This window comes from Mangifera indica, chromosome 5 (assembly GCF_011075055.1).
Source record: "Mangifera indica cultivar Alphonso chromosome 5, CATAS_Mindica_2.1, whole genome shotgun sequence".
Lineage (NCBI taxonomy): Eukaryota > Viridiplantae > Streptophyta > Magnoliopsida > Sapindales > Anacardiaceae > Mangifera > Mangifera indica.
The window spans coordinates 12,901,538-12,925,588 of record NC_058141.1 but is presented as its reverse complement, the minus strand read 5'-3'; the positions used below and the strand labels follow the sequence as shown (position 1 = coordinate 12,925,588).

Genomic DNA, 24,051 nt, shown 5'->3' with positions numbered 1-24,051 from the left:
TTCAATTATTGTTAGAATTTTTAGTTGATTGAGTTTCAAAAATCTAAATACTAGATTTACCCTCATTTTAAATAAAATAAAAATTAATAATTTAATAAATATAAATTATAGCAGGCAAGAACCTAATTCATCAATCGCCTCACGCACAAAATCAACTAATTAAACTAACAACCACATCCCATAAACAAAAACAACAACCAAATCAAAGATGCGTCAATGGCGGCCTTGACAGACAACATAGCTGTTGGGCACATGCATCTACCAACAGGAGACGGCTTTGGAGATTCACAGGGGCCATCCAATGTTGGAATTTGATTTCGGGACCTCAAATATTGTCGTGAGGCTGCTGGTAACATGCAAGTACCCTGATCCGACAATGCATGGACCCCGTGAACACTCCAAATCCGTTTTCTTGTTGGCAGATGCATGTGCTCAACGGTATGTTGTCTGTCAAGGTCGCCACTATCGCCCCCTTGATTTGGTTGTTGCTTTTGTTCATGGGACGTGGTCGTTGGTTTAATTGTATAATACTATGTGTATATAATTTTTTTTTTATACATAATTAAAATACATAAATAATATATCATTATATGATTAAATATTATTTTATCTTAGATTCAAAATTTTCTAATTACATGATAATATATTACCTGTATGCTTGAAATATACCAAAAGTGCATTCGCATTTGTTAGTTAGTACAGTAGAGGTTCTTTGATTATTTAACAAGCAATAGTCCTGCATCCAAAGTCAGGTTTCATCTCATTGAAATGATTTGCAATATACGCATGAAAATGATTTAGTTAGTTCATGGACAACAAATCAAGATACAATGATAATATTTTCAACTGTAAAACTGTGACTTTCTATACACGAGAATTCAAGGCCAAATTTCTGTTAGCAAAATCAACTTGCCATGGTCAGAAAGACTAACAGAATTCTCTCCACGGAATGCCCAGCAGCGCTTGGTGAAAGATCGGGAAGAACCAATTGAATCAAGGACAGATGTACCAAAAAACGAACCCATTTGCTCAGCCTTTTCTCTCCTGATTCCTCCCTTAAATAGAGATCTAGTTATAACTTGGCCATCCAGAACAGGAAGGAGAAACAGAAGCAATCATGCCGGAAAATCTATCACATGTCTATCAGATGGTCATCATTAAATCCTGGGGGAGACAATGGTGGAACAGCTGCTTCATAAGACTTGGCTTCAATATCCAATACCTTACGAAGAGTTGCCTGGTACTCTTTGCTTCTACCAACCTTTCTCGAGGAATCCAATTCAGAGGCAACAGTTCTTGATGAATTACTACTATCAATTGATTCCAAAAACTTGTCCTTTGAAAGAGTTGTCTGGGCAGATTGAATAACAGAGGTGAAGACACCTGACTCCTGTAAGCCTTGTACTATAACCTGATATGTAAAATGGAAAAGAATATTGATAAGAAATAACAAAAATGGAATTAAGGGGAGTTTCGGATTATTGGGTACCACACAAAATAAGCAATTCTTTTTCTTGCAGAAAAGATCCCAAGAGACATGTAAAAGGTTCTCTGAATATTCATTAATGGTATGGACATTTTTACCCCTCCAGATGTAAGTCCCCTATCTTTGCTTCTAAGAAAATAATTTAATTCATCCAAAAATTACTCCATTACAATACTGTCCCAGAACCTTCACATTGGAAACCCTTTTTTCTTTTTCACACTATCTTCTCTCTTAATCGGTAAATGAACATTTGAAAAATAGTAGTTTTTTATTTTATATTACTCTTACTCTGTCAAGTATTATTTAAAAAATAGCATTGCCATGCTTACCATGGGAGCATATATGCGAGTTAGAATTCCCTTCCTAAGGAGTTTTAGCTTCAGGTCCTTATCACCCCACACAACATGCTCATGGTACCTAAAACAGAAACAAAGAGTAAATCTTTATTGATTCATCAAACAGAAGACTGAAGAGAAAAAACTTTCATAAGGAAAAAGATATATAGGGAGCGAATCTTTGTTAATTAGCAGCAACAAAAGCATTTGGGGCAAGATATATTGGGAGCAAACTTTCATAAATTATTGTATGATGAACTCAAATTGAGACGAAACACATAATTGGAGCAAAATTAATCTTAGCATTCAAGTGTTTACCAATTTCGCATTTCCTCCTCAGTTGCAGTTGAAGCTATTATAAATGCCTGCAATGGATAACATTTACTTTAAAACAGAGAGAGTAATCAAAAGGAACTAAAATTGAGAAAAAACTTTTTACTGACAAACAAAGTTATTTAACCCCAGTATTTGTCATTCATTTCAGAAACAAAAAGAGGATTGGCCACACAAGCTTAATTCAAATCTTAGGACTTGGTAAAAAAGAAACACATAAAAAGCAGAAATATATGGAAATATACTTCTTCTAACACACATTACTATTGTCCCTGCTGCAGAATAATTTTACACCAGAAATGTCCCAGTTAGTAAGAAAGTAAGTATACAGCTTATCAGGTACCATGTCACTATGACATCCCAACCACTAAAAATCTGAAAGTCACATGGAACCCTTCATTTTCAAAATTTTATTATTAGCCAACTAGGAGTAGCATTACCAAACTCAGGTAAATCCAACTGGGCAATCAACTGCCCGATATGAATGAAAACTATAAAAAAGGGGTAGCTCACATCACCATTATCACCCACATCATAATTTCAGCCTATCAAACATCAATGACATATATTGTGCTATGCCATTCCCTTCTATATACAGCATTTCCTTATGTCTTTCATCATAATTTCCTAAATCATCAGATACTTCTATGTCAGCAACTGTCTTTCCCTTACTGGTTTATCTTTGGAGGCCACACTACAGCTCTACATTGCACATAAACAAACTATCAAGTCTTCTACATGATAGAGAGCCCCAAGGCCATTCATAAATACAGATAGAAATAGTGCCTAAACTGCTAGAAATGATTTCCCTGTTCATATTAGTGAGCCAGCTATTCAATTAAAAAATAGTAGGAATAGAAGAAAAAAATATTCAAGAAACACAAAGGACAACTTTAAACTCACAGATCTATCAAACTCCAACATAAAGCATCGTTTGACATCCTCCTTTGTAGGCTTGCAGCCACACCGATCACGTCTGGATGTTAGGTCAGAGAATTTAGCATACGTATAGTGCAGAACAGCAGCCTCCTCCAATTTGATCTCACTGAAAGGAACAACATTGCACAATTATTGTTATCAAAAAGTCATTTAGAAAAACACTACTATTTATGCTCCCATGATAATTAAACAACAGCAAGCAAATAGCACAAAAAGGGTAAAAATGGCACATGATCAAATTAATGTGCAGCTATAATCCTTTGGAAGCATAGGAGAGGGATAGAACCATAGAGGTGAAATAAACTTGTAGTTGCTCAAATTTGAGGATAATAAGAAAGATCCATATAATCACTATCTTCTTAAATGCACATATATACAAAATCTCACTTTCCCAACCATACTAGCATATCTAAGCATGTGTAACAGTTAAAAGCATTCTTATGCCTTCCTAGCATGTATGTGTAATGATGTATGCCTTACTAGATTAACATATTAAATTCTGTCATTATACAGTATGGTCAAATTACATACTTTGGGGTTTTCATATAATTATGCCACCTATGTGCGCCATTAGGACGAAGATGATCACGAATTCGAGCTACTGATTTTCCGTTTCCATAAGTCAGGAAGTAGTTTGGGTTACTCCGAGTTGCTTCTTTATACATACCAAAGTATGTATCCTTTGGAAGATGGTCATAGTTTCTCTTGAACATTGATACCTGTTCACAAAGAGACGGGGATAAGAAACATACCAAACATTATAAAATGAGACAAAAATCTTGGAGATTCAAAATAAAGAAAATACCTCACTGAAAGGATCAGTAATATCGTCTCGTTCAACACCACTCTCCTGGAGGAAAAAACATATCATCATCTATATGTCAAGCCATATCATAAAAGAACATAATGATTGATTTGTCATTTTTGTAAATTTAAAATTAATATCATCACTAGTAAGACATTTTAATAGTATGAATAATTGCACTCACATAATTTGGAAATATAACCATATCCACATTTCCGGGCACATCAAGAAGCAATTGCCTCAACGAATACTCACGAGCACCAGCTGGATGTATTAGTTCATCAGTGTCAAGATGAAGTATCCAGTCCATGCCAGAATCCTAATATTTTCAATGAGTAACAGAAAACTGTATATCAGATTAAAATCCATACTCATTCATCAATAACAAAAAAAAGTTGTTCAAAAAAGTATACCCTTGCCATAACAATAGCCATTTCCATATTGAGAGATTGCTTCACAAACAGCTCATAATTGCAGGGTTTGTAAAAGAAACTTGCCAGCCATGTCTCATTCCAGATGCGACTGATGATCCCAAAAGAAAACAGAGTTAGAATATGAAACAAATATCTCAAAAAAGAGGCAATATAAAAGTCAAGTCCAAAAGGTTCTAAGTAACAAGTTGCTTGAGCTGAACATGGATAAAATGAGAATGGTCTAAACTGGCAAAAAAAAAAAAAAAAGGAATATAAAGAATCTATAATAGTAAATATGGAAATTTTGAACAACCTTCTAGCTTGTTGCTCCTCTAGCTCTTTTGTTCTATAAATTACTTTCACTCCCTGAAAAAGAAATGCAAATTTAATAGCCACAATATATATATATGAAAAGAATATGAAAAAAAAAACAGAGGAAAATATTAAAAACCAAACCAAATTGATGAAAGGAAATGGTTATTTAACTCACAGGAATAGATTCAAGAACTTTAGACACATCAGGAGATGCAGCCTTTCCTTCTACAAAGAGGAAAAATGTCGTGACTCCAATGACCTTGTGATAGAACATCCATGGCAGAATTTGCTCCAAGCCAGCTGATGTACTTGTTGTAATACATATCTACATGAACACATGAACAATAATCCTAATTATACATGGCTTTTACAGACTGATTAACTATTATGGTTCAATTAGCCAGAGCTCATTATAAACAAAAATAGAGGGCACCTCATATTAGAGAATACAACAATTTTAAGAGAAGATTATCCTAAGAACTTTAACTAACTTGACTTAGCAATCAGACTCAGAATCATAACTTGGTTTTTAGTCAATATATATTGGGTATCATCATTAGCTTCACTATAAGATCCTTTTTCAATGCAATAGCTAGTTGCCAAATGAGCTAAAATAGCTATTAAATTAAAAATTTGAACTCAAATCGGAACGTTAAAGATAATACTAAATCAGCATATGAATCTCCAGTTACAGTAATCTGGAAATGAATGGAAAGAACAACGGATCAACCATTACTAAATAGTTTATAACTATTATTAAAACTAAATTTCGTCTTTATTTACTCATTTTAGAGCAAACCAGATAAACTATTAGAAATTGAACTTGCCTCTCAAACCCCAACAAAAAGCTAACATTTAACACAGATCAACACTTCAAATTAGGATCTCACTAAAAAACCAATCAAACATTCGATTAGACACTTTCCAGCAGCATCCACAAAATAATAATGCAGAACTCAAATCAGATCTATGTCAGAAAACAATAATTTAACAGAAACTCAAAAACAAACCACCATAAAGAGAAAGAAACCCTAACTTTAAAATCCCACAATTGAAAAGAGCTGAAAGAAAAGGAGTACCTTGGGCTTCAAATCGGAGTCAAAGTCAAGCTTCCAGTCTCGGTAATAAGGAAACGAAGGCGAAGAGCTCCTTACAAGTTTAGCACAATCAGAACGCGAGAAATGATGAGCTTTAGGCGACAGAGGAGAGGACTCCATACCAGGAAACACCTCATGGTTCTGGAGTTGGGACCCATGAGGAGCCCAGCGAGAGACGGTAGAGGTAGCGGTTGTCGGATCAGTAAGACCAGCGTCGCCTTTCCATTGGAGAAAGAAAGCTAACAAAGCGAGAGAAAGAGGGAGGACAGTGAGAAGTAAAAGAAGCCTCGAAGTGAAGGAAGAAGAAGAAGACAGTAAAGGAGTTGCACGGTGGTGCTGCTGGTAATAAGTCGGCATAGCGGCGGATGAGACTTGAGAGAGAAAGAGATCTCCCAAGCAGTGCTGTGATTGCTGTGTTGTACAAGATCAACAAGATGCAGAAAACAAGTGTAGTTGAATTTTGATTGATTGGTTTGTTTGGATGTCAGTTTCAGGGGAGATATATATAAAAATTTGAGGGTGTTGAGCGAACGGAAGACGAAGACCCCCTGCCTCTTCCTATCCAATTAACGGCAATCAGATTTGACATTTTACCAATAAAAATTGTATCTTCTGTTCACTGTTTACTTCATTTTAAGGCAAAAAAACTTGTTCCCACCAAAGGTTTACTCTATTCTCAAACTCAACCTACGAAGTTTCAAAAACTTAAATATTCACCTGTCATCAAACATTTGTCAAAATTTTATGTTATATACCATGGTAAAATCATCGTTTCAACATTAATATTAAAAAATATATAAATTTATTTTAGTTTTTTTTTTATATTTTAAAAATTAATAATTTTATTTTTATTTAATTTTTTAATTTTAAAAGAAGACTATTTTTCTTATTTAAGTATTTTTTTTTCTTCTTCGATCACTATTAAATTCTGACAATCTCTTCTTTTCTTCCTAACATTAGTTAGCTCTTTCTTATTGTTTATAATGATCTCTTTTCTTTCTATAGATGTGGGTTGGGATTGGACTAAACTTTGGGTGGGAATAAGTCTTTTGGCCTCATTAAAATTTTTTTTTTAAATATATTTTTCGTTTTCTAGCTTTATGCCAAATATTACTAAATTTATTTACTTACCTATGTGGCTGTATGTAACATGCATTCTACATTGACAATACTATGTGTCAAATGGTAATAATAGAAGTTGGAAAATTAGAATGAAGTTTGTGAGTTTGACATATGGTTGGATTTTACATATCTATTGGTCTAGCTATCTATAATTTGTGAGAGAAAAAAATATTTCTCTCAATTTTCTTCACAATTTTCCATTCAATATTCCCATGCTAGCACTCATGAGCAATCTCTAAAATACTCACTATTACATCTTGGTGCTTCCATGTGAAAGAGTGGAATCCTTGCTACTTTGTGAGGAGTTGCAAAATGATTCGATTCAAGGGTTGGTGAAGCTTTCAAATTACTGAAATGTTTAATTACCTTGATTAATTTATATGTTATTCATTTCTTTTATCCTAAGAAAATTAACAATATGATTAATTACCTTGATTAGTTTATATATATTGATTTATATTTGTTTATCTTGAGAAATACTTGAATTAAGGGGACTTAGGCAATATTTTAATTTATCTCTTGTTTCCACAACCAATTTCAATATTGGGGCTTACAAGCAAGGATTTAAAAACCGGACCGGACTGGCCGATCGAACCGGTCGGTCCGTGAACCGGCACTATAGTCGAGTGCTGTTGAAGGATAAACCATTTTAGTGTAAAAATCTGATTGGACGGCAATTGAATCTCCGATTCTCTTCTGAACTGCGGTCCAACCCAGTCCAGCAGAATCCGGTTCAAGGTTGCATATAAAAACATTGTTTTTTTCCTGTTCCTTGCAATGCACGCAGACACAATCTCAATTGCTGCAGCCGACGAATTTCACAGCCGAATTTCCTGTTCCTTGCCAACGATGGTGGTTGATGACGACGACGCTGCCGCCGAGGTGTGTTGGTTTGCAGGCTCACAAGGCAGTAGTTTCACGGCTATATTTGCAACGTTTTACTGCGACTTCTCCGGCTCAGACGGTGGCTGAAGACGATGATTTTCCGTTGCTATTGTGACCGGCGACTTCTCAGGCAACGACGGGAAGCTGGTGTTTTGTAAGACTTTGTAAACTTTTAGATCAATTGCTTAATTAAGGCTGGGAAAACGTTTGAAAATTTTTCAAATTTAACTGCATGGCATGGATTTATATTTGTACAGTGAATTATTTATTGTTTTTAAATTTAGAACAAGGAGCTATCCTGGTTTATATAAAATAATAGGTCAATTTATATAAACAAATATAAATTTTCAATTAGAAAATATTAGTTGATTTATTGTTAATTTTTAATTTTATATTACGAATTTATAATTTTATTATACATCTGTATTGAATGTCTAGATTGAATGTATTTCATTCGTAATGTGGTTAGTTTCTAAGAATTTGAAAATTGAATATCAGTCTTCTGTGATACCCTATTTACATATAATGAACCAATATATGACAATTTATAACAATTATTATTGTAAATAATGAATATTGAAATTCAAATTACGAATGTATGGAGATATGTATTGTGATCAAATTACGAATTAAAGAGTATTTGTATGGAAAACAGTAAGCAAAGCAACAATGTACAAATGTAGATTTTATGACTAAATTGTAATTCCAGTCTAACCGACTGGTTCAAATGGTTCAACTGGTCAATCGAAACTAATACTTAAAACGGTTTTTATTTTGGTCCGGTTTTGAAAACCTTGCTTACAAGATCATTTAATAATCAAAATATAATATTTATAATCTAACAGTTTGATCTACTATCAAAATATTATATCTGATCAATTGTTAAGATATTATCTACTTTAATAGATTTTATAAGTTAAAATACATTTTGACAACTTAAAGAGCTCATAAACTATTTAGCATCCCTAAACGATGTGGGATATGCATATATACTCGATATCTTTCTTATATTTTGTTAATATGAGATTTGTCTAAATATGTTATATAAAAAATCAAGAACATAATGACATTTACTTGATTCGGATTTCATAAATGAAATCCTATATTCAAGATAAAAGTATTTTTTTAATCAGTTCACTAATATAATATCAATGTATGAAGATTAAACAACATTTCCTCCAAGTATAAAATTTACATCTATCAATCATAACAAAGAAATATGGACTAAAAAAGGTTAGAGATTTATCACTGAATAGAGCAAAATTGACTAAGACCAAAACAACCAGACAAACCCTAGCAAGACATTGAAAGAGACATGAACATGTCTCAAACCAAAGGAAAATCTGAGAAGAAAAAGTATGTGAGAGAGAGTAATCAAGGTAAAAAATGACCAGTTTATATATATCCAAGAGTAAAAATATATAAACCGAGGAATTACCTGAATACCCATACTTATTCACAATATTACAAAACTACCTCTCAACTTTAAATAACTTGTATGCCCTAAAACAATTTGAGACACATTCAATAGTAGCCTATAATATAAGGCATTGGGCAACGACATATAAATGATTAATAAGCTTATCATCTTTTCCAACGTACATCAAACGCATAGCCATTTTATTCTCTTTCTTCATCATTCTTGCTGGATTTTTCATATCCAAGAGTAATCATGGCATTGTAAGGTAATGGTACTTAGAGGTGAGTTGTTGGTGGATTTTTCAAATTTAAAGGGTAAAAATGATTGCAATGTTTGGGTGGGAAATTGAAATTGGGCCTTATTTTAATAACACCTTAGCCATACAACTCCCCAAGGCATTCTCCTTCTTCATGAGGCTAAACAAAACAAAATCCAAACCCTAGAGGAGACACTAGAAGTTGTTTTCTTCTCAGTCGATGCTCCGAATTGAAGAGCTAATTGAAAGAGGAAGAAGAAGAGGGAGAGGAGAGGGTCGGTTCGTTAAATGCTCTCTCTCTTCTTCAAATATAAAACAATCTTTCTTCATCTTTTCATGTCTTCAATCAACACTCTTTCTTTGCCTGCTTCTGCTGCTCTAGGGTTCTCTCAAACCCTAGTTTCATTTGTTTCCTTTCCCTTTTCTATACCTCTCGCGTTCTTTCTCTTTAATCGTTGTCACATATCTAGGTTTCGTTCTGTTTCTAAGGTTTACGTCGCATTTAAAACATGACTGATTCTAAGGTCAGCTTTACTTTTCTTTATATTTCTTAATCATTTAATTGGAAAAAAAAAATTAGATTTATGTAATGTATTGATCTTGTATGCTTGGATTTATTGCAAACTAATTTAAATATGAATGAGAAGGTCTGAAATATATTAAGGCTGAAGGATAAACAGGAGAAATTGTCGATTGCAGCTGAGCATATTTTAATTGCGAACGAATTGGTAGTGAGAGTATAGGCTATTAGCTGGTTGTAATGGTGAAGGATGTGGTGGACTTATGAAGCTCTAGTGTAGTCCAACTATCTTGTTGAAGGGTTTCTTTGATTTGGACATTATCTATGTTTACATAGATTCAGTTCACAGAATGTTATACTCCTTGCGATTTAGCTAGGTTGAATAGGCCTACGTGAAGAATGCTGTCACTGAAGGAGTTGGTTCTTGTTGTGTGTGTTGTTCTTTTAAGTTTTGGCAGTTCAACAGGTGTTTGCTGTGTGATGGCAGGTACTAGTGTTTGGGTCATTCACTGAAGATGAAACAAGGTCATGGCAGGTGAAGAGATCATCTGGGAGTGCTAAAAAGCCTGTTTTGTCTGGGAGAGCTGAAAAGCCCGTGGATGAGAAAGATTTGCTGGTTGGTTCTTCTGATTTGACTGAAGGTTCTTTGAGTGGTTTGAATGGTGAACCAAGTAGACAGTTGGATGCTGCTAACGGGGCAGTTGTTCTTCAGCCCTCAATTCCAGTTAGGAAGGATGATAAAGTGAAGATTGTAAATGCACCAAGTAATCACTTTCCTAGAGTTTTAGAGGGCACAATAGAAAATGGAAATATTAAGAATTCTACTAATGGCTCTGCCCTCACTAATGGTGTTAAAGAACTGAAAGCAGATGGTGTTGATTTAACCTCATTAAACTTATCTCAGAATGAAGGCAGTCATATATATTCACACCCAAGTTCAAAATTTCATGTCCTTGATGTTGCAAGTGTGAAGGATGGGTATCAGAATGGGGCGTCATATGGTTCATCATTATCCGTGTCGAAACAAGAGTTCTATAAGACAACTATTAAGCCTGTTAAAAGTGGTAGAGACATACTGCCTCGAGGTTTAATCAATTTGGGAAATTTATGCTTTCTTAATGCATCTTTGCAGTCTCTATTGTCATGTTACCCTTTTGTTCAGCTCTTGCATGGACTTAAAGTTCGTGACATACCAAAGGTTAGATCCTTTTTTGTGTTCAAAATTTAATCTATATGTGTGATAAAGACGGAGATGCTTTATACATGGTTGTGTGTGTTGAACATATCTGTCCTCAGTTTTCATTTAGTCTTCTTTTTCATTTTATTTGAGACCTTCTATATACTTAAGGTTGTTTATTTCTTTGTTTGTGTTGTTTTGTTATATATTTAGTGCATCTTATGATTTTGTGCAGAAATCAGCTAATGATAAAATTGGTTACATTGTTGATTTTGTTACTAAAGTATGTTGTACCTAAAGCTTTATTATTGTTTTTTTGGTTTATAATTTGTTAGGTTGGATATCCCACGTTAACTGCATTTTTTGAGTTCATCTCTGAATTCAGCACACCCTCTAGTCCAAGGATGAAGAAGAAAGATGCAGCTTATGTTGAAACTGGGAGGCCCTTTAGTCCTGCTATGTTTGAATCTGTTCTTAAGAGTTTTACTCCAGATGTGCCAAGCAGCATATCTGGCAGACCAAGGTTTGTGTGTTTTCTGGATCTAGTTAATCTTCTGTTCCATTTATCATTAGATATTTCTTTTAATCGGTAACAGTTTAGCCTTTAACTGTAGATTATTCATTGCTGTGCTCTGTGGATCTAAAACTTATTTATAATTACCTTTTCTATTAGGATGATTCTTTATATCTCCTTTTGCATTTCCATTCTCTTGATCTTCTGCTGTCCTGCTTTTTGTGTTCTTCATTGTAATCATATTCCGTTAATTCTATCCTCACAGTGTGATTACTGTGGTTGGGAGACTGTATAATGTTACATTACATGTCAGTTCAGTTGATTAAAAGCGTAAAAATGAGTTGAGATGGAACTTGAAAATTTGTTTTTACTAGCTAGCGACTTGGTATCCATTACATCTATACATTCATTGCTATTACCTATGAACTGTAATATGAACATGCGGGTGATCTGTAAGTTGGTTTCTGACATACTTACCATTTTCAGGCAGGAAGACGCACAGGAGTTTCTAAGTTTTATAATGGATCAAATGCATGATGAATTACTTAAGCTTCAAGGACAGATTGCTATTTCCAATGGAGCCAAGTCATCACTTGTCTCTGCTGCAGAAGATGATGAATGGGAGACAGTTGGCCCAAAGAACACATCTGCTGTGACAAGAACACAAAGCTTTGTTCGTTCAGAGCTTAGTGATATTTTTGGAGGACAATTGAAAAGTGTAGTCAAGGCAAAAGGTTTGATTTCTATGGGTTAGATAGAATATTGCTAACAATTGGTTTTCACATTTCAGGGGATCTTTTTTTGTTTACAATAACTTAAATAGTGATAAAGTTATTGCATTTGCCAGCAAAAGTGAACCCTGTTTCATATTTCTGTTCTTGCAAGATTCCCCCTCTGCAGTATATATCCTATAGTTCTTCCTTTTTATTTAGTTTTTGTCTTATCAGGAAATAAAGCTTCTGCTACTGTTCAACCATTTCTCTTGCTCCACCTTGATATTCATTCAGAATCTGTTCGTACAATTGAGGATGCACTTCATTTGTTTTCTGCACCAGAAAATCTTGAGGGGTATCGAACATCAGCAGCTGGGAAGGTATTTTAGTCTATAAATTTTTTGATTATTTTTCGTGATACTGTATGTCATTTTTGCATTCCAATATCACATGTGTAAGGACCTTCTTGTGTATATGATGTGTGGTTTGCTTCCATACTAGTAGTTTATATAAATGTTGATTACATTACTTGGATTTAGTATCTTTATACATTTTTAAATCCAAATGCTACATAAAGCCTAGAGGTTTTCATAAAGCTGTTGTGTATCTTTGTTTCCTGGGTATTGATAGATCTTGCTGTATATGCATGATACGGATGACTGTTAATCCCAACTTTCAGGCGGGAGTTGTGACAGCTAAAAAATCTGTTAAGATACAGACTCTGCCAAAGATAATGATATTGCACCTGATGCGATTTAGTTATGGAAGCCAGGGGAGCGCCAAGTTGCTTAAACCTGTGCATTTTCCACTTGAATTGGTCCTGGGTCGAGAACTGCTGGTTACTCCATCTGCTGAGGTAATCCAGTGCTTCTATAGTGACTTTTTTGATTTCTGGTTATTGGTCATGGTCGCAAAGGCTTTGAACCTAATTCCCTAGTTTTTACCTTAAAAGAAACTTATTTTCAATGCTATTTAATAACAATGGGAATTGAAATCCTTTCGTCCTTAGTAACCTAGTTTCTGAATGGATTTCTTAATAATTCATGAAATGAATTTTCAGTTTTCAGAATACTGATTTGGTTAAGAATTATCAGTTGATTTCCCTCGTGCTTTCCATTTGCAGGGCCGAAAATACGGACTTGTTGCGACAATTACCCACCATGGAAGAGAGCCTTCAAAAGGGCATTATACCGCAGATGCTCGTTATTCTAACGGGCAATGGCTACGTTTTGATGACGCCAATGTGAATGCCATTGGGACAAGCCAGGTATTGCATGACCAAGCGTATGTCCTATTCTACAGACAGGTAGAGAAGGCTGCAGAGGAGTTTTGTCATCCAGGATAAAGACAAAGGAGAAGTCCTTTAAAATACTAAATACCAGGTTGTCGAGGGAAACCTCTTTTGTGAAATTGCTTTTTATGTCACCTATGAATGTATGGTTCCTCCGTTATGAATGCTCGTTGCAATTCGCAACTGATTTGCAGTTTTGTTTTATACGAATTTGAGAATTTACAGAAGTTTTTGTCATCATATTATAACTTCCAGTTGCATATTTCATAAAACCGATTCAATCAAACGTGGACAATTTATTTACATTGGAAATTTTGAGCTAAAAAAATACAATCAAATAATGTACCATTTAAAATTACTTAATCAACCATTATATTTTATATGAATAATTGTTAAGTTTTTATATATAATTATTTTCTTAAAAGCTTTATATTTGACAAAATAATCATCAATGGCCCTGTTTATAATAAATTTATTAATTTTATATTATCTGCATTATTTGCTACACCAATTCATAGTTGTTACAAAAATAAATTTATTTTGTGATCTTAACATCATAATTTAATGGCGACACAATTAGGCTAATTAAATAGTGCAGATTTAGATAACCAACATTAATGGGCCAAACTTAATGGCCCAGGCCCAAAAAGAGTTGAAGGTTGCTCACAATTTTAAATCCACTTAAAGAAACCTGGCGCTATTTTGCACTCTCCACGCCATCTTAAACCGCAATTCAAAATCCCCAACCAACGTCTGAATAATCAGTAACCATAACAAGATTTTAATCGGAGATGGAGAATCATGACAAGAGGCGCGTCTTGTGCCCAGAAAATGAAGAATTGGCGAGTTACATGTTGCAGAAGCAGCAAGAAATGCTGGAGAAGCCTAAAGGATTATCGGAGAATTTGGATATGACTCTGTCTAGGGCGTATAACAATGTGTGCAATGCAAAGAATCACATCAAGACTCTTAAAGAATTATCACAAATCAAGTATGCCTTCTTTTGATAAGTTTAATGTTCCACTGCTTGCTACTAATAGCTATATTTTAGTTACAAGTAGCAGTGCTCAACCGAAGCGGACTATATAAAATGCCCAATTGAAGTCTGAAAAAGTACTTTTGCGTCCAAAATTGTTTGTGTTTGTATCGGTTGATGCATTCTAGAATGAAGATTGAGGAGATAAGACTATGCGGGTTAGGAAATTTCTGTGAATGTTGTGATTTTGTTATCGTGTGGTGATGTATTATTCAAATTGCTTTTCTTTAAAGCGTGGGAAATAGAGAGATGTTGAAGTTGAGTTGAGTAATGTCTTGCTTATATGTCGAAGTAATCCTGATTTCTATTATTAAATTCTACTTGAAGTTATTTGGTTTGAATTTGTGGTTTAGGGGTGTGGGAAAGTGGATTCTGAAGCTTGTGCAAGAGTTCTTTGATGCTACTTCAGGCAGTTCTGAATCAGAAAACTTGACTGAAAAGGGTAAGCTACTCATGTCTTTTGCTGTAGTTATTCTTATGGAGTTTTACATGTTAATCTTCTTATTCAATTCCCATTTTGATTATTTAGGTAAAGTAAGTAAAGCAACGAAGAATAAAGGAACCAAACGTTATGTGCCCCAAAGGAATTCTGTGGCATATGCTTTGTTGATTACCTTATACAGGTGAACTACATGTCCTTTTTCCTTGTTGCATGCTTTTGTCCCTAGCTGTGATGAACTGTGTACTGAAATAATTTTTTTGTAGGGGTACTGCAAATGGGAATGAATTTATGCATAAACAAGAGCTTATTGATGCAGCTGAAGCAAGTGGTCTTTCTCGGGCACCAATTATGTATGTTTATTCATTGATTTTTTAGTTTTCTTCTCCATTGGTTTAAGTGAATATGGAGGTAAATTGATCGTCGTGAAACTGCATTTATATGTACTTAGGCCAGAGAAGGGAAAAGGTAAACCCGGGCAATTTGGATGTACTCCAAGGGACTGGTATAGTGGATGGAGTTGCATGAAAACCTTGATAACCAAAGGACTAGTTGTGAAATCGAGTTGCCCAGCAAAGTGAGTATTCTTTTTTCTTCACTATGTCACTTCTATCTGAGATCGTTAAATTTGAATTAGTAGAGCTTCAGTGTTTGGGTTTTAAAGAATAACAATGAAAGAATTCTGTATTTATATTGATTTTGGTAACATATGACAGCGGTCTTGGGCTTATTTGATTTGGGTTTTTTGTAATGCTTTTAAACTGAAAAGAAATACCTTTTTAGTTAGGTTGATAGAGCAATATGGTTAATGGATTTAATGATTGGCTTTTGGATTAAAAAATCATTAAAATTCTTTTTTGGCTATATCCTATCAAATCAAAGAACTACTTTTCTGTTACTTGAATGGATATTTTGCTGACCTTATTTATGATTGAATCTTAAGCTTGCCTCTTTGCATATGTTTGGTAGTATGAAAAAACATTTCATTATATGTTCCTAGCTATTTTCGCTAGATGTGTGGGTCATGCTCTATTTACATGCAGTTCTAATGATTTTTAGTTAGAAAGTTGATGTTTCAAATTTGATTACACTTTGGAATATGGAATTGGTTTAAAAGGTTAAAGTTGCTTGCTTAAATAATTTTAGTTGATGTATTCTGTTTGGAAGAATGAGCCTCTGATTTTCTTCAGGTACATGCTGACTCATGAAGGGCGTGAAGCAGCACGTGAATGTCTCATGAGATCTGGTTTGACAGATTCTATAGATATCTTGCCTGTTGAACAGGATTCTGATCTGGATGCATGCAACACACCGGATCTAGAGCTTGCTAACTCAAGTTCTTCTGCAGAAGTGACATTGCAATCTGTCAGTTTGAGTCAGCAGAGCAAATCAGTTGATGTTCCACTTGCATCTCTTGAGAGGGTTTGTTTTCAACTAGATTTTATGATAATTCCATGTTCAGCCAACCCACAATTTTTCAGTATTAGGCACCGATCATTTCATCACATTTTTCCACTCTGGGCACTGACCTACATTACTTTGTTCTTTATTTGCGGCGTCACCATTTTTGTTCACTGGTGAAAAATTCATAGCTCATACTGCCTAGGTGTCATTTTTGTACAATCTTGGTATTATGTTTCATGGATGTCACAGTTTTTGTTCTTTGTTTTCCTTCTTTTTTGTTTTTTTACAGCTGTCCCTTTTTCTTTCTCTTTCTTGTGTTGAAGTTTTTGTCTGATTTAGATTTCTCTCTCCGCAGTTTACATGCATGGGGTATTCCAAGGAACAAGTGCTTCATGCTTTTAATGAAGAACACAAAACTTCCCACACAAGGAAATCTCATCTCTCTGGCCTGCAGTTTTATGTCGTCTTCGAGAAGATCAAGTGTATGGTTTACATCTGAATCCTCAGAATTTAAGAGAAGATTGCCATGTAGCATCAACAACTTGTGCATTCACACACAGTAATGAGCTTAATATGTTGAATGTTAATGAAATTGAAGTTATCCATTGCACTTATTAGAAATCTGAACATATTCCTCTAAGTGAGCTCTTTGTTCATGCAAGGTCAAGAAGATGTTGTTGGAAATCGGAGTACTCAGATTGATTCTGCTTGTGATGGTGGAAATATGCACAATTTATCCGCTGAATCTGTGCCAAAAATGCTTACCTTGAACGCTTGTTCCTCTGTTGTATGTGTGCATATTGGTAACTTCAGAGAGTACTACATTTTGCATTGTGAAAATCTCGCATCTATGTTGCAGGAATATATGATGTTTTTTAAGCATTGTGATTGGACATGTGGCATGGTATAATTAGAGGATGACCTTCTTTTATGAGTAGTGTTTGCACGTATTCTTTTTGCAATATTGTTGATGTTAACTTTAAGAAATGGTAAAAATGTTTTGAACTCCAAGCGGTTGGAATTGATGTTCTGTTGAGCTCAATTGAATCCGTGGTAATAATTTGATTATTTGTTTGTATGAATAAAATTATGATTATCTATGCATTGCTGATTATTCAACTGAATTTATTAGGATTATTCAGCTCAAAAGTCTTGGATAGATGGTCTGCAAACAAATATGAATGTTTTAAGTATGCCACCTCTGAGTTTTGGGGAAAGATTTGAGGATGCATACGAAGTTATCTTAATCTTAGATGATCGAGAACAATTTGCCACTCAAGGGTTAGTAACTTTTGACTCTTGCTTATTCAACTCTGCATACACAACTTTTTGAGAACGCAGTGGACGGCATCTGCTATGCTGTGGAGTACAATTCTTGCTTAGCAAGAACTAATTAATTTTTTGGGTTGCAAGAATTCATTCTTCTTCTTATTACTGGCTTATTTTTTGTTATTATCTCACAATAGACTGAATGGAGTATTTACAATTTATTAATGGATAGATTGTAGAAATAATCAATTTGGATAATCATTTTCTTAATTATAACTTAAAGCTATTTTATATGAGTTTATGTTCAAATTTTTTTTTTAATTAAAAAAAAGGAAGCATAAGTAGTTGAAATTGATTACAGAAGTTTATGGAGGAGATGTTATCATCCTCCTGCAATATTTAGACCATTGTACTGTTTTAGATATTTCTTGATGATGTTTGCCACAAATTGCTATTATGATCAGTGAATATACTTTCTGGTTTATAGGTCTCGTTCCAGAAGAATAATTGAAAACATTTGCTCGCAATTCAAGATCCGAATAGAGGTAAGATCTTATGAGTCTTCTCTGTATTGTTTATGCTGAAAACTTTACTGCATTTGATCTGTAATGTACTTTCTGGGAGCTTAAAGTCCAGAGATTGGTTTGTTTGGGCTGCACATTGGTACACCAATGTCTTTGTTTTATGTATTTGGCTCTTTTTTAAGGTGGCCTCATTATGTTGTAGCCGCAGTTTCTTCTTGATCTATGTTTAAAAATCACTTAAGTGGAAGTCTGATTGTTCGGTCATCTTCTGGTATCCACATGATATAAACAATGATAGTTACAAGGTTACTGTTCAGGTTAGGCGGTTACCAGTAGGTGACGGAGTCTGGATTGCTTGTCATAAACAACTTGATACTGAATATGTTCTGGATTTTATTGTTGAGAGGAAGAAAATTGATGATTTGCGCTCTTCAATCAGGGATAATCGCTACAGGGATCAGAAACTGAGGCTCCTGGTACTGCTTCTTATTCAAATTACTCATCTTTTCTTTCATTGTTTCTTATTTCTAGAGTTATATGTCATGTGTTCTTTTAATCAGAATGTCAAGCCATATTGTCATCTTAGAGGAATTATAAGCTAAATCTATATTAATAGTGCAATTATGTTGTCATTACTGCATGTAATCACAATGTCATAACTGCAGTTATTAGCCATATTGTCTACTTATTAATTCTTTTTTATTATGTAATCATTTAGAGATGCGGACTTAAGAAGCTGATATACCTTGTGGAAGGTGATCCAAATTCCTCTGAGGCCTCTGAGAGCATCAAAACAGCGTAAGTTTCTTATGATAAAGTTATTTTTTCCTTTAATAAGTTGAATATTGCATTATGTCTGCAATTGTTGTTTATGATATTTTTGACATGTTCTCCTGCAATGCTTTTGGAAGGTGTTGTAATGCTATTGAATGAAAGTTTACTAGATAATAATGACGTATAGAAGCCTTTTGAAATTTTGTTGCCCTCCATCTTCCCTACAAATAGATATCAGCTTATGTTAATTTGATTAGTTGCTGGGTGCGTCAAATATCTAGAAAAAGAGTATCATTTTTAATTTAAAGACAGGTTTTATTTTCAATGCTTTTACGGTGGCTTGAGCCACTAATAGTTCCAAAATCTGCAATTACGTACTTTTTTGTTACTAGCTGGAAATTGTTATTTTTGTGTTTGCTTATCTTTTGATTATTATGCTGAAGATAGTTGTTGTCTATGCTTCTCAATCTAGAGTCCTTCGATTTATCAAAGCCCGTTTTCAATATCTTTGTTTATTTTGGTTGCCATAATTTTGAAACTGAACATCATACAACCTTAATAGTATTCAAATCTTGTGATATGCAGTTGTTTTACGACAGAGATCTTGGAAGGATTTGATGTGCAGAGAACTAGTGGTTTAGCTGATACACTGAGGAAGTATGCATATCTAACACAATCAATAACTCAATTTTATAAATTAGAGCTACCTGATGACCAGCTTAAACGCACTGGGATCTGTCCTCCTTTCAATGAATTTGTCAAAAGGTGCCAAGACCTGGATAAAATGACAGTCAGTGATGTATTTGCCACTCAGCTTATGCAGGTAATGATTGTTAATTTGTTATTGTAAGAAGGTTAGAGTGTATCATGCAGTGTTAACACAAATGAAGTTGAACCATTTGTAGAGGGCTCCTTATTTAACAAATGAGTTCTGGCTTATTGAGGACTTTTGTCCACATGCTTATATAACATGCATTGAACTTGACTTGTGCACTTACGGAAGCATAGAAGGAAGGGAAAAAAATTTTCAGTTTTATCTCCAGAATTATTATTAGTTGTAATTGTCCTTGCTTTTTTATTTATGCTGTATGTGTTCTTTTCTTTGTTACTGGGTTTACTGCCATATTATCTGTTTCAACAGTAAAAGATTTGAATTTATTTGTAAATGTGTTATTTTACACTCTGGATGCAGACTTCAGTTTACATATCGACAACCTTAAATAATGATAATCATGGTATTCTCTTGACAATTTGTACAAAATTTGCATGCTAATTTTGAAAATAATTAGTGCAGGTTCCACAAGTAACGGAGGAGATTGCCATAGCTGTTTTGGATCTGTACCCAACTCTACTATCTCTGGCTCGTGCTTACTCTTTTCTTGTGAGTCCTTATTTCCTTATCAGAAACCTTTTCTTTTTGTTCTTTGTCTTGATAATCTTGTTTATATGCATACTTTGTTCAATTATTTGCATCATCCCAAAAGGAAGGTGATTCTCGCGCCCAAGAGGAGATGCTTATGCAGAAGAGTAATAATGTGGTCAGTGCAGTTGCCAGTAGGAATATTTTCCAGTTGGTTTGGGGCAATTGACCATTGCGGATCTCCTATAGCCAAGACAGTGAGTTGCAGATCATTTGACCTTGAGCAGCAATTGGTGCATGTGTTCTACTGCTTCTAAACTGGCCATGTTTTATGGAATTTCTGCATATATGTAATTACAACACCTCTTAACTTATTTTAACTGTATAATCAAATTCAACCTTTTTGACTTCTATTAACGTGTCTTTCACATAGTATGTTATTATTTAAATTTATAGGCTTTTTACCGTAACAATATTTTGAAGCTTTCAATACGCGAATTAAAGGTTGGTGACTAGTTTTTATTCAACAAGACGCTAAAATGCCAAATTACGTTTGAGAGAGCACCAACAGAATAAAAAGAGAGCACTGATAGAACAAAACCAATTTTGGATGTCAGAGAAAAGAAAGGAAAAAAAAAACCTTAGGGGAAAAATGAAACTTTTTAAGCAGTAGGTTAGGGTTGGGTGGGAGAAGGAATTATTCGTTTTTAAAATTTAAGGTGAAAATGAGAAAAAGTTTTAAGATTTTAAATATATTATTAATCAAATAATAATTTTACCTTTGAAACTAATTGATTCAGTTAATTTTAAGAGTTTATGGATGAGAGTTTGAGTTTTCAATACTTAACTGGTATTAGTTTAAAAATTTAATAAACCTTGGGTGGGAATTAGTTTTTTGGCCTTTGTACTTTTAAAAAGTACTCTGTAACGCTGTCAGCAAATTGGCTACTCTTTAAACATTATTATCAAATAGACCTCATGGGTTAACTTCCCCTGCAAAAGTTTAACCAAGGGATTTTTTATTAATCAACAGAAGCCATATATTTTTCATCCAATCATACTGTTAAAATCCTACTGTAAACCTTATCAAGGTTCCAGATTTTAGGGTTAGCCTTTAGAATTAACAAATCAGAAGAATTTTTTTAGTTTACCTGATCAGAATGGAAGAAATTTGAGTTCATCATGGGGGAGTCCGGAATTGGATCTAATCACTCCAACCAACTGAATCCCTGAATCAAATTGAAAATTCTGAATAAAAGGCTTATAGATATTCTTATCAGCATGGTTGCACTTCTGGCAACCTCAGTACAAGCCAACAGCAACTACTAGAGAAAAGAAACTAACTATGATCAAATATGGAAAAGCTCTGATTCTTGTTGTCAGGCTACAATTACTTTTATGATGCAGTTTTTTAACTTTCTAATTCTTCCATAATACAAATTGGAATATTCAGCAGAGGATGAAAACATGATATGCCATAACTTCCATAGCTATGGGAAAAGGTTTTTGAAGGCTCAAGATCAAGAGAGTTGCCATAGGAGAGATTCAATCTTACCCATTAACTTTAAAATCCTATTAAGAAATAATTTAACTTCAAACCTTAAGATTGGAGGTAAGAGCTCAACAATCAATTCTATTAACATCAATTACCCATTGTTTCTCAAGACCAAAAACTTCGGCTTTTTTTTAACCCTCAAGTGATTGTATGCAACAAATTATGGATTCTCAGAAAGGGTTAACAAAAAGCCAAAGTTTGTAATAAGGTTTGGGCTAAAAAACAGATAATTGATATGTTGTTCTTGTAAAAAGAAACTCAGAGTTACATTAAATTAACATATCTAAGACTAAAGTGATGGTTCTACATGTTCTTATCTTTAAATTTGTTTATCAGACCAGATGTGGATTTGAACAGCAGTTCTTCGGCAACAATCAGCTCTATAACAACTTAATGGGCATGCAAAAGCCAATTTTAGTGTGCAATTACTAAAAGGCATAAAGCTGAGATCAAACCATCTCTCACCAAAACCCCATTAATATTAGTTCTCTAAATGGGCACCCACCTTCTTTAACCTTCTTGAATATTGAGTTTACAGAGTTAAAACTTGTGTCCATGCCCGTGACTTTCACCCACCCACCATCAACATGAAATTAAATAAATGCTACATCTTTGTCTCTTTCGTTAATTTCTATTCTTTTGTCTAAAATTCTTTCACAATCAAGTTAGAAGAAGTTAATTTCACATACATCCACTTTAGTGGTCCTTTATCTCTTTTGTTTTTACCTCATCTTCCAGCACAATCTGCCAAGTTTTAGCTGAATTTCAGAGGAATTTCTCACTTATCTTATTGATTTTAAGAATCACCATTTACAATGTCCCCCTTATAAACTCACAAAAATGTCCATATCTTGAAAGCTCCCCCTTTAAACATTGTTTGAATCGATAGAAGTGCTTTAATACAGTTTAAATTACCTTTCACATTATATGCCATTTCATTTATTTTGTCCTAAATATAATAGGTCACAGTCTAATCTAATCTAAACAAACCAAATGCAATCTATCCCTGCTTCAAAATGAAACCTTACCTAGGGAACAGCTAATATTTGCAGCTACATCTTCTTTGTATCTATCGGGATTTTCTAGATTCCTTCTTAGCTATCTCCAAACCACCCCACTACCAAATCTTTTTCCCTTTGAGGGGGTGATAATTAAAGGGTTTGATTTATAATTTATACTGATAAATCTCACATTCATCAGCTTGGCAGCTGGCCTTATAATTAGTTGCCTTGTTTGACATATTTTTGGTCGCCCTAATACTCAGAAATGTATTTTCATGGATAACATCACATATATAAACAAGCAGGGATCTGTAAATGTGTATTGATGATGTTGATCAGTGAAAACAATGACAGATTCTTTGAGTTGTCCTGTCGTACTTGGCTTATATACACATTATTGCCGGGAGCAATTTCTGACTATTTGCAGTATGTTTTGCAGGATCTGGATGCATATTAGCCGTAGGGTAAGAATATGCATTCTGCATCATAAAAATTTCATCAATTTTGAGAGCAATCCAACAGATATGCATAACCAAAACTTTGAAAAAATTGAAGAAAAATAGAAACAGATAGGGAAAAGTAGAAAGAAGAAAACAAACATATAGCTTAGTGGGATCATATATATTCCCACTAACATTTAGCAGATTCAGCCTATCAAAATGGCTGGTGTGGTTATCACTAATCCTAGATTTTGGCAGGATGTTTTGAAATGAAAATGGGATTATTATTTTACTTTGTTAAGACAAACCCAATGGAGGTTTAGATACTCCCAAGTACTCCCACCCAAGACTACACATCTAAAGTTAAATGTTCTATCTATCTCGGGCTTTTCCCAAAATCTTCTTGTATCTTTGTCTTTATTATAAGAGGAAAGTACCAAGTGGATGGTGTATGGGTTTGAAAAGAAAACAATGGATTTGGAGGCACCTGTAAAAGGCTTCCTTGCTATCCCCACTATCACCCACTAAGCAACAAGCAAGGCTGTTGTTTTGTTCTGTTAGGGCATGCTTGGATTGGTATCATGTTTGAGCATAATACCAAAGTTTGGCCAACTCTTATTCCCATCCA

General features: G+C 34.2%; 3 protein-coding genes across 4 annotated transcripts; 2 read left to right on the top strand and 1 right to left on the bottom strand.

The window, feature by feature from the left end:
- Positions 1–781: 781 nt before the first annotated feature.
- Positions 782–6,302, bottom strand: LOC123216078 (glycosyltransferase-like KOBITO 1). Of its 2 annotated transcripts, XM_044636437.1 has the most exons (12): positions 5,706–6,302; positions 4,802–4,951; positions 4,625–4,677; positions 4,312–4,420; positions 4,083–4,217; positions 3,899–3,943; positions 3,625–3,812; positions 3,058–3,199; positions 2,827–2,856; positions 2,140–2,186; positions 1,816–1,903; positions 782–1,411 (listed from the first exon to the last, which is right to left on the bottom strand). In XM_044636437.1, the coding sequence occupies exons 1-12, from the start codon at positions 6,078–6,080 to the stop codon at positions 1,133–1,135; spliced, it is 1,641 nt and encodes a 546-aa protein (XP_044492372.1). In that variant the 5' UTR covers positions 6,081–6,302; the 3' UTR covers positions 782–1,132. The 2 variants fall into 2 exon arrangements, with proteins under 2 accessions (XP_044492372.1, XP_044492373.1); XM_044636438.1 differs by lacking the exon at positions 2,827–2,856 and having other exon boundaries at positions 5,706–6,300.
- A 3,239-nt stretch (positions 6,303–9,541) lies between these two features.
- LOC123216077 (ubiquitin carboxyl-terminal hydrolase 24-like) lies at positions 9,542–13,848 on the top strand. Its single transcript, XM_044636436.1, has 7 exons — positions 9,542–9,930; positions 10,414–11,124; positions 11,439–11,626; positions 12,104–12,351; positions 12,565–12,710; positions 13,010–13,186; positions 13,454–13,848. Exons 1-7 carry the CDS (start codon positions 9,916–9,918, stop codon positions 13,673–13,675), a joined length of 1,707 nt encoding a protein of 568 aa, XP_044492371.1. The 5' UTR covers positions 9,542–9,915; the 3' UTR covers positions 13,676–13,848.
- Positions 13,849–14,334: 486 nt separating this feature from the next.
- Positions 14,335–20,840, top strand: LOC123215672 (crossover junction endonuclease MUS81-like). Its single transcript, XM_044635867.1, is given in 16 exon segments — positions 14,335–14,612; positions 15,011–15,099; positions 15,187–15,280; positions 15,363–15,449; positions 15,548–15,673; positions 16,287–16,518; positions 16,856–16,922; positions 16,925–17,059; positions 17,163–17,287; positions 17,633–17,781; positions 18,257–18,314; positions 18,611–18,769; positions 19,012–19,091; positions 19,653–19,890; positions 20,362–20,448; positions 20,552–20,840. Coding segments are annotated over 16 exon segments (2,031 nt in total). The 5' UTR covers positions 14,335–14,412; the 3' UTR covers positions 20,657–20,840.
- Positions 20,841–24,051: the final 3,211 nt, after the last annotated feature.

Excerpts from the sequence above, each read along its gene's own strand:
- LOC123216078 (XM_044636437.1), bottom strand. The coding sequence starts at position 6,080 with ATGCCGACTTATTACCAGCAGCACCACCGTGCAACTCCTTTACTGTCT. Across the intron at positions 4,678-4,801 it reads AAGTTCTTGAATCTATTCCT|GGAGTGAAAGTAATTTATAG; the intron begins GTGAGTTAAATA and ends TTTCTTTTTCAG. Across the intron at positions 3,813-3,898 it reads TTACTGATCCTTTCAGTGAG|GTATCAATGTTCAAGAGAAA; the intron begins GTATTTTCTTTA and ends CTTTGTGAACAG.
- LOC123216077 (XM_044636436.1), top strand. Across the intron at positions 11,627-12,103 it reads AGCATATCTGGCAGACCAAG|GCAGGAAGACGCACAGGAGT; the intron begins GTTTGTGTGTTT and ends TACCATTTTCAG. Across the intron at positions 12,352-12,564 it reads AAGTGTAGTCAAGGCAAAAG|GAAATAAAGCTTCTGCTACT; the intron begins GTTTGATTTCTA and ends TTGTCTTATCAG.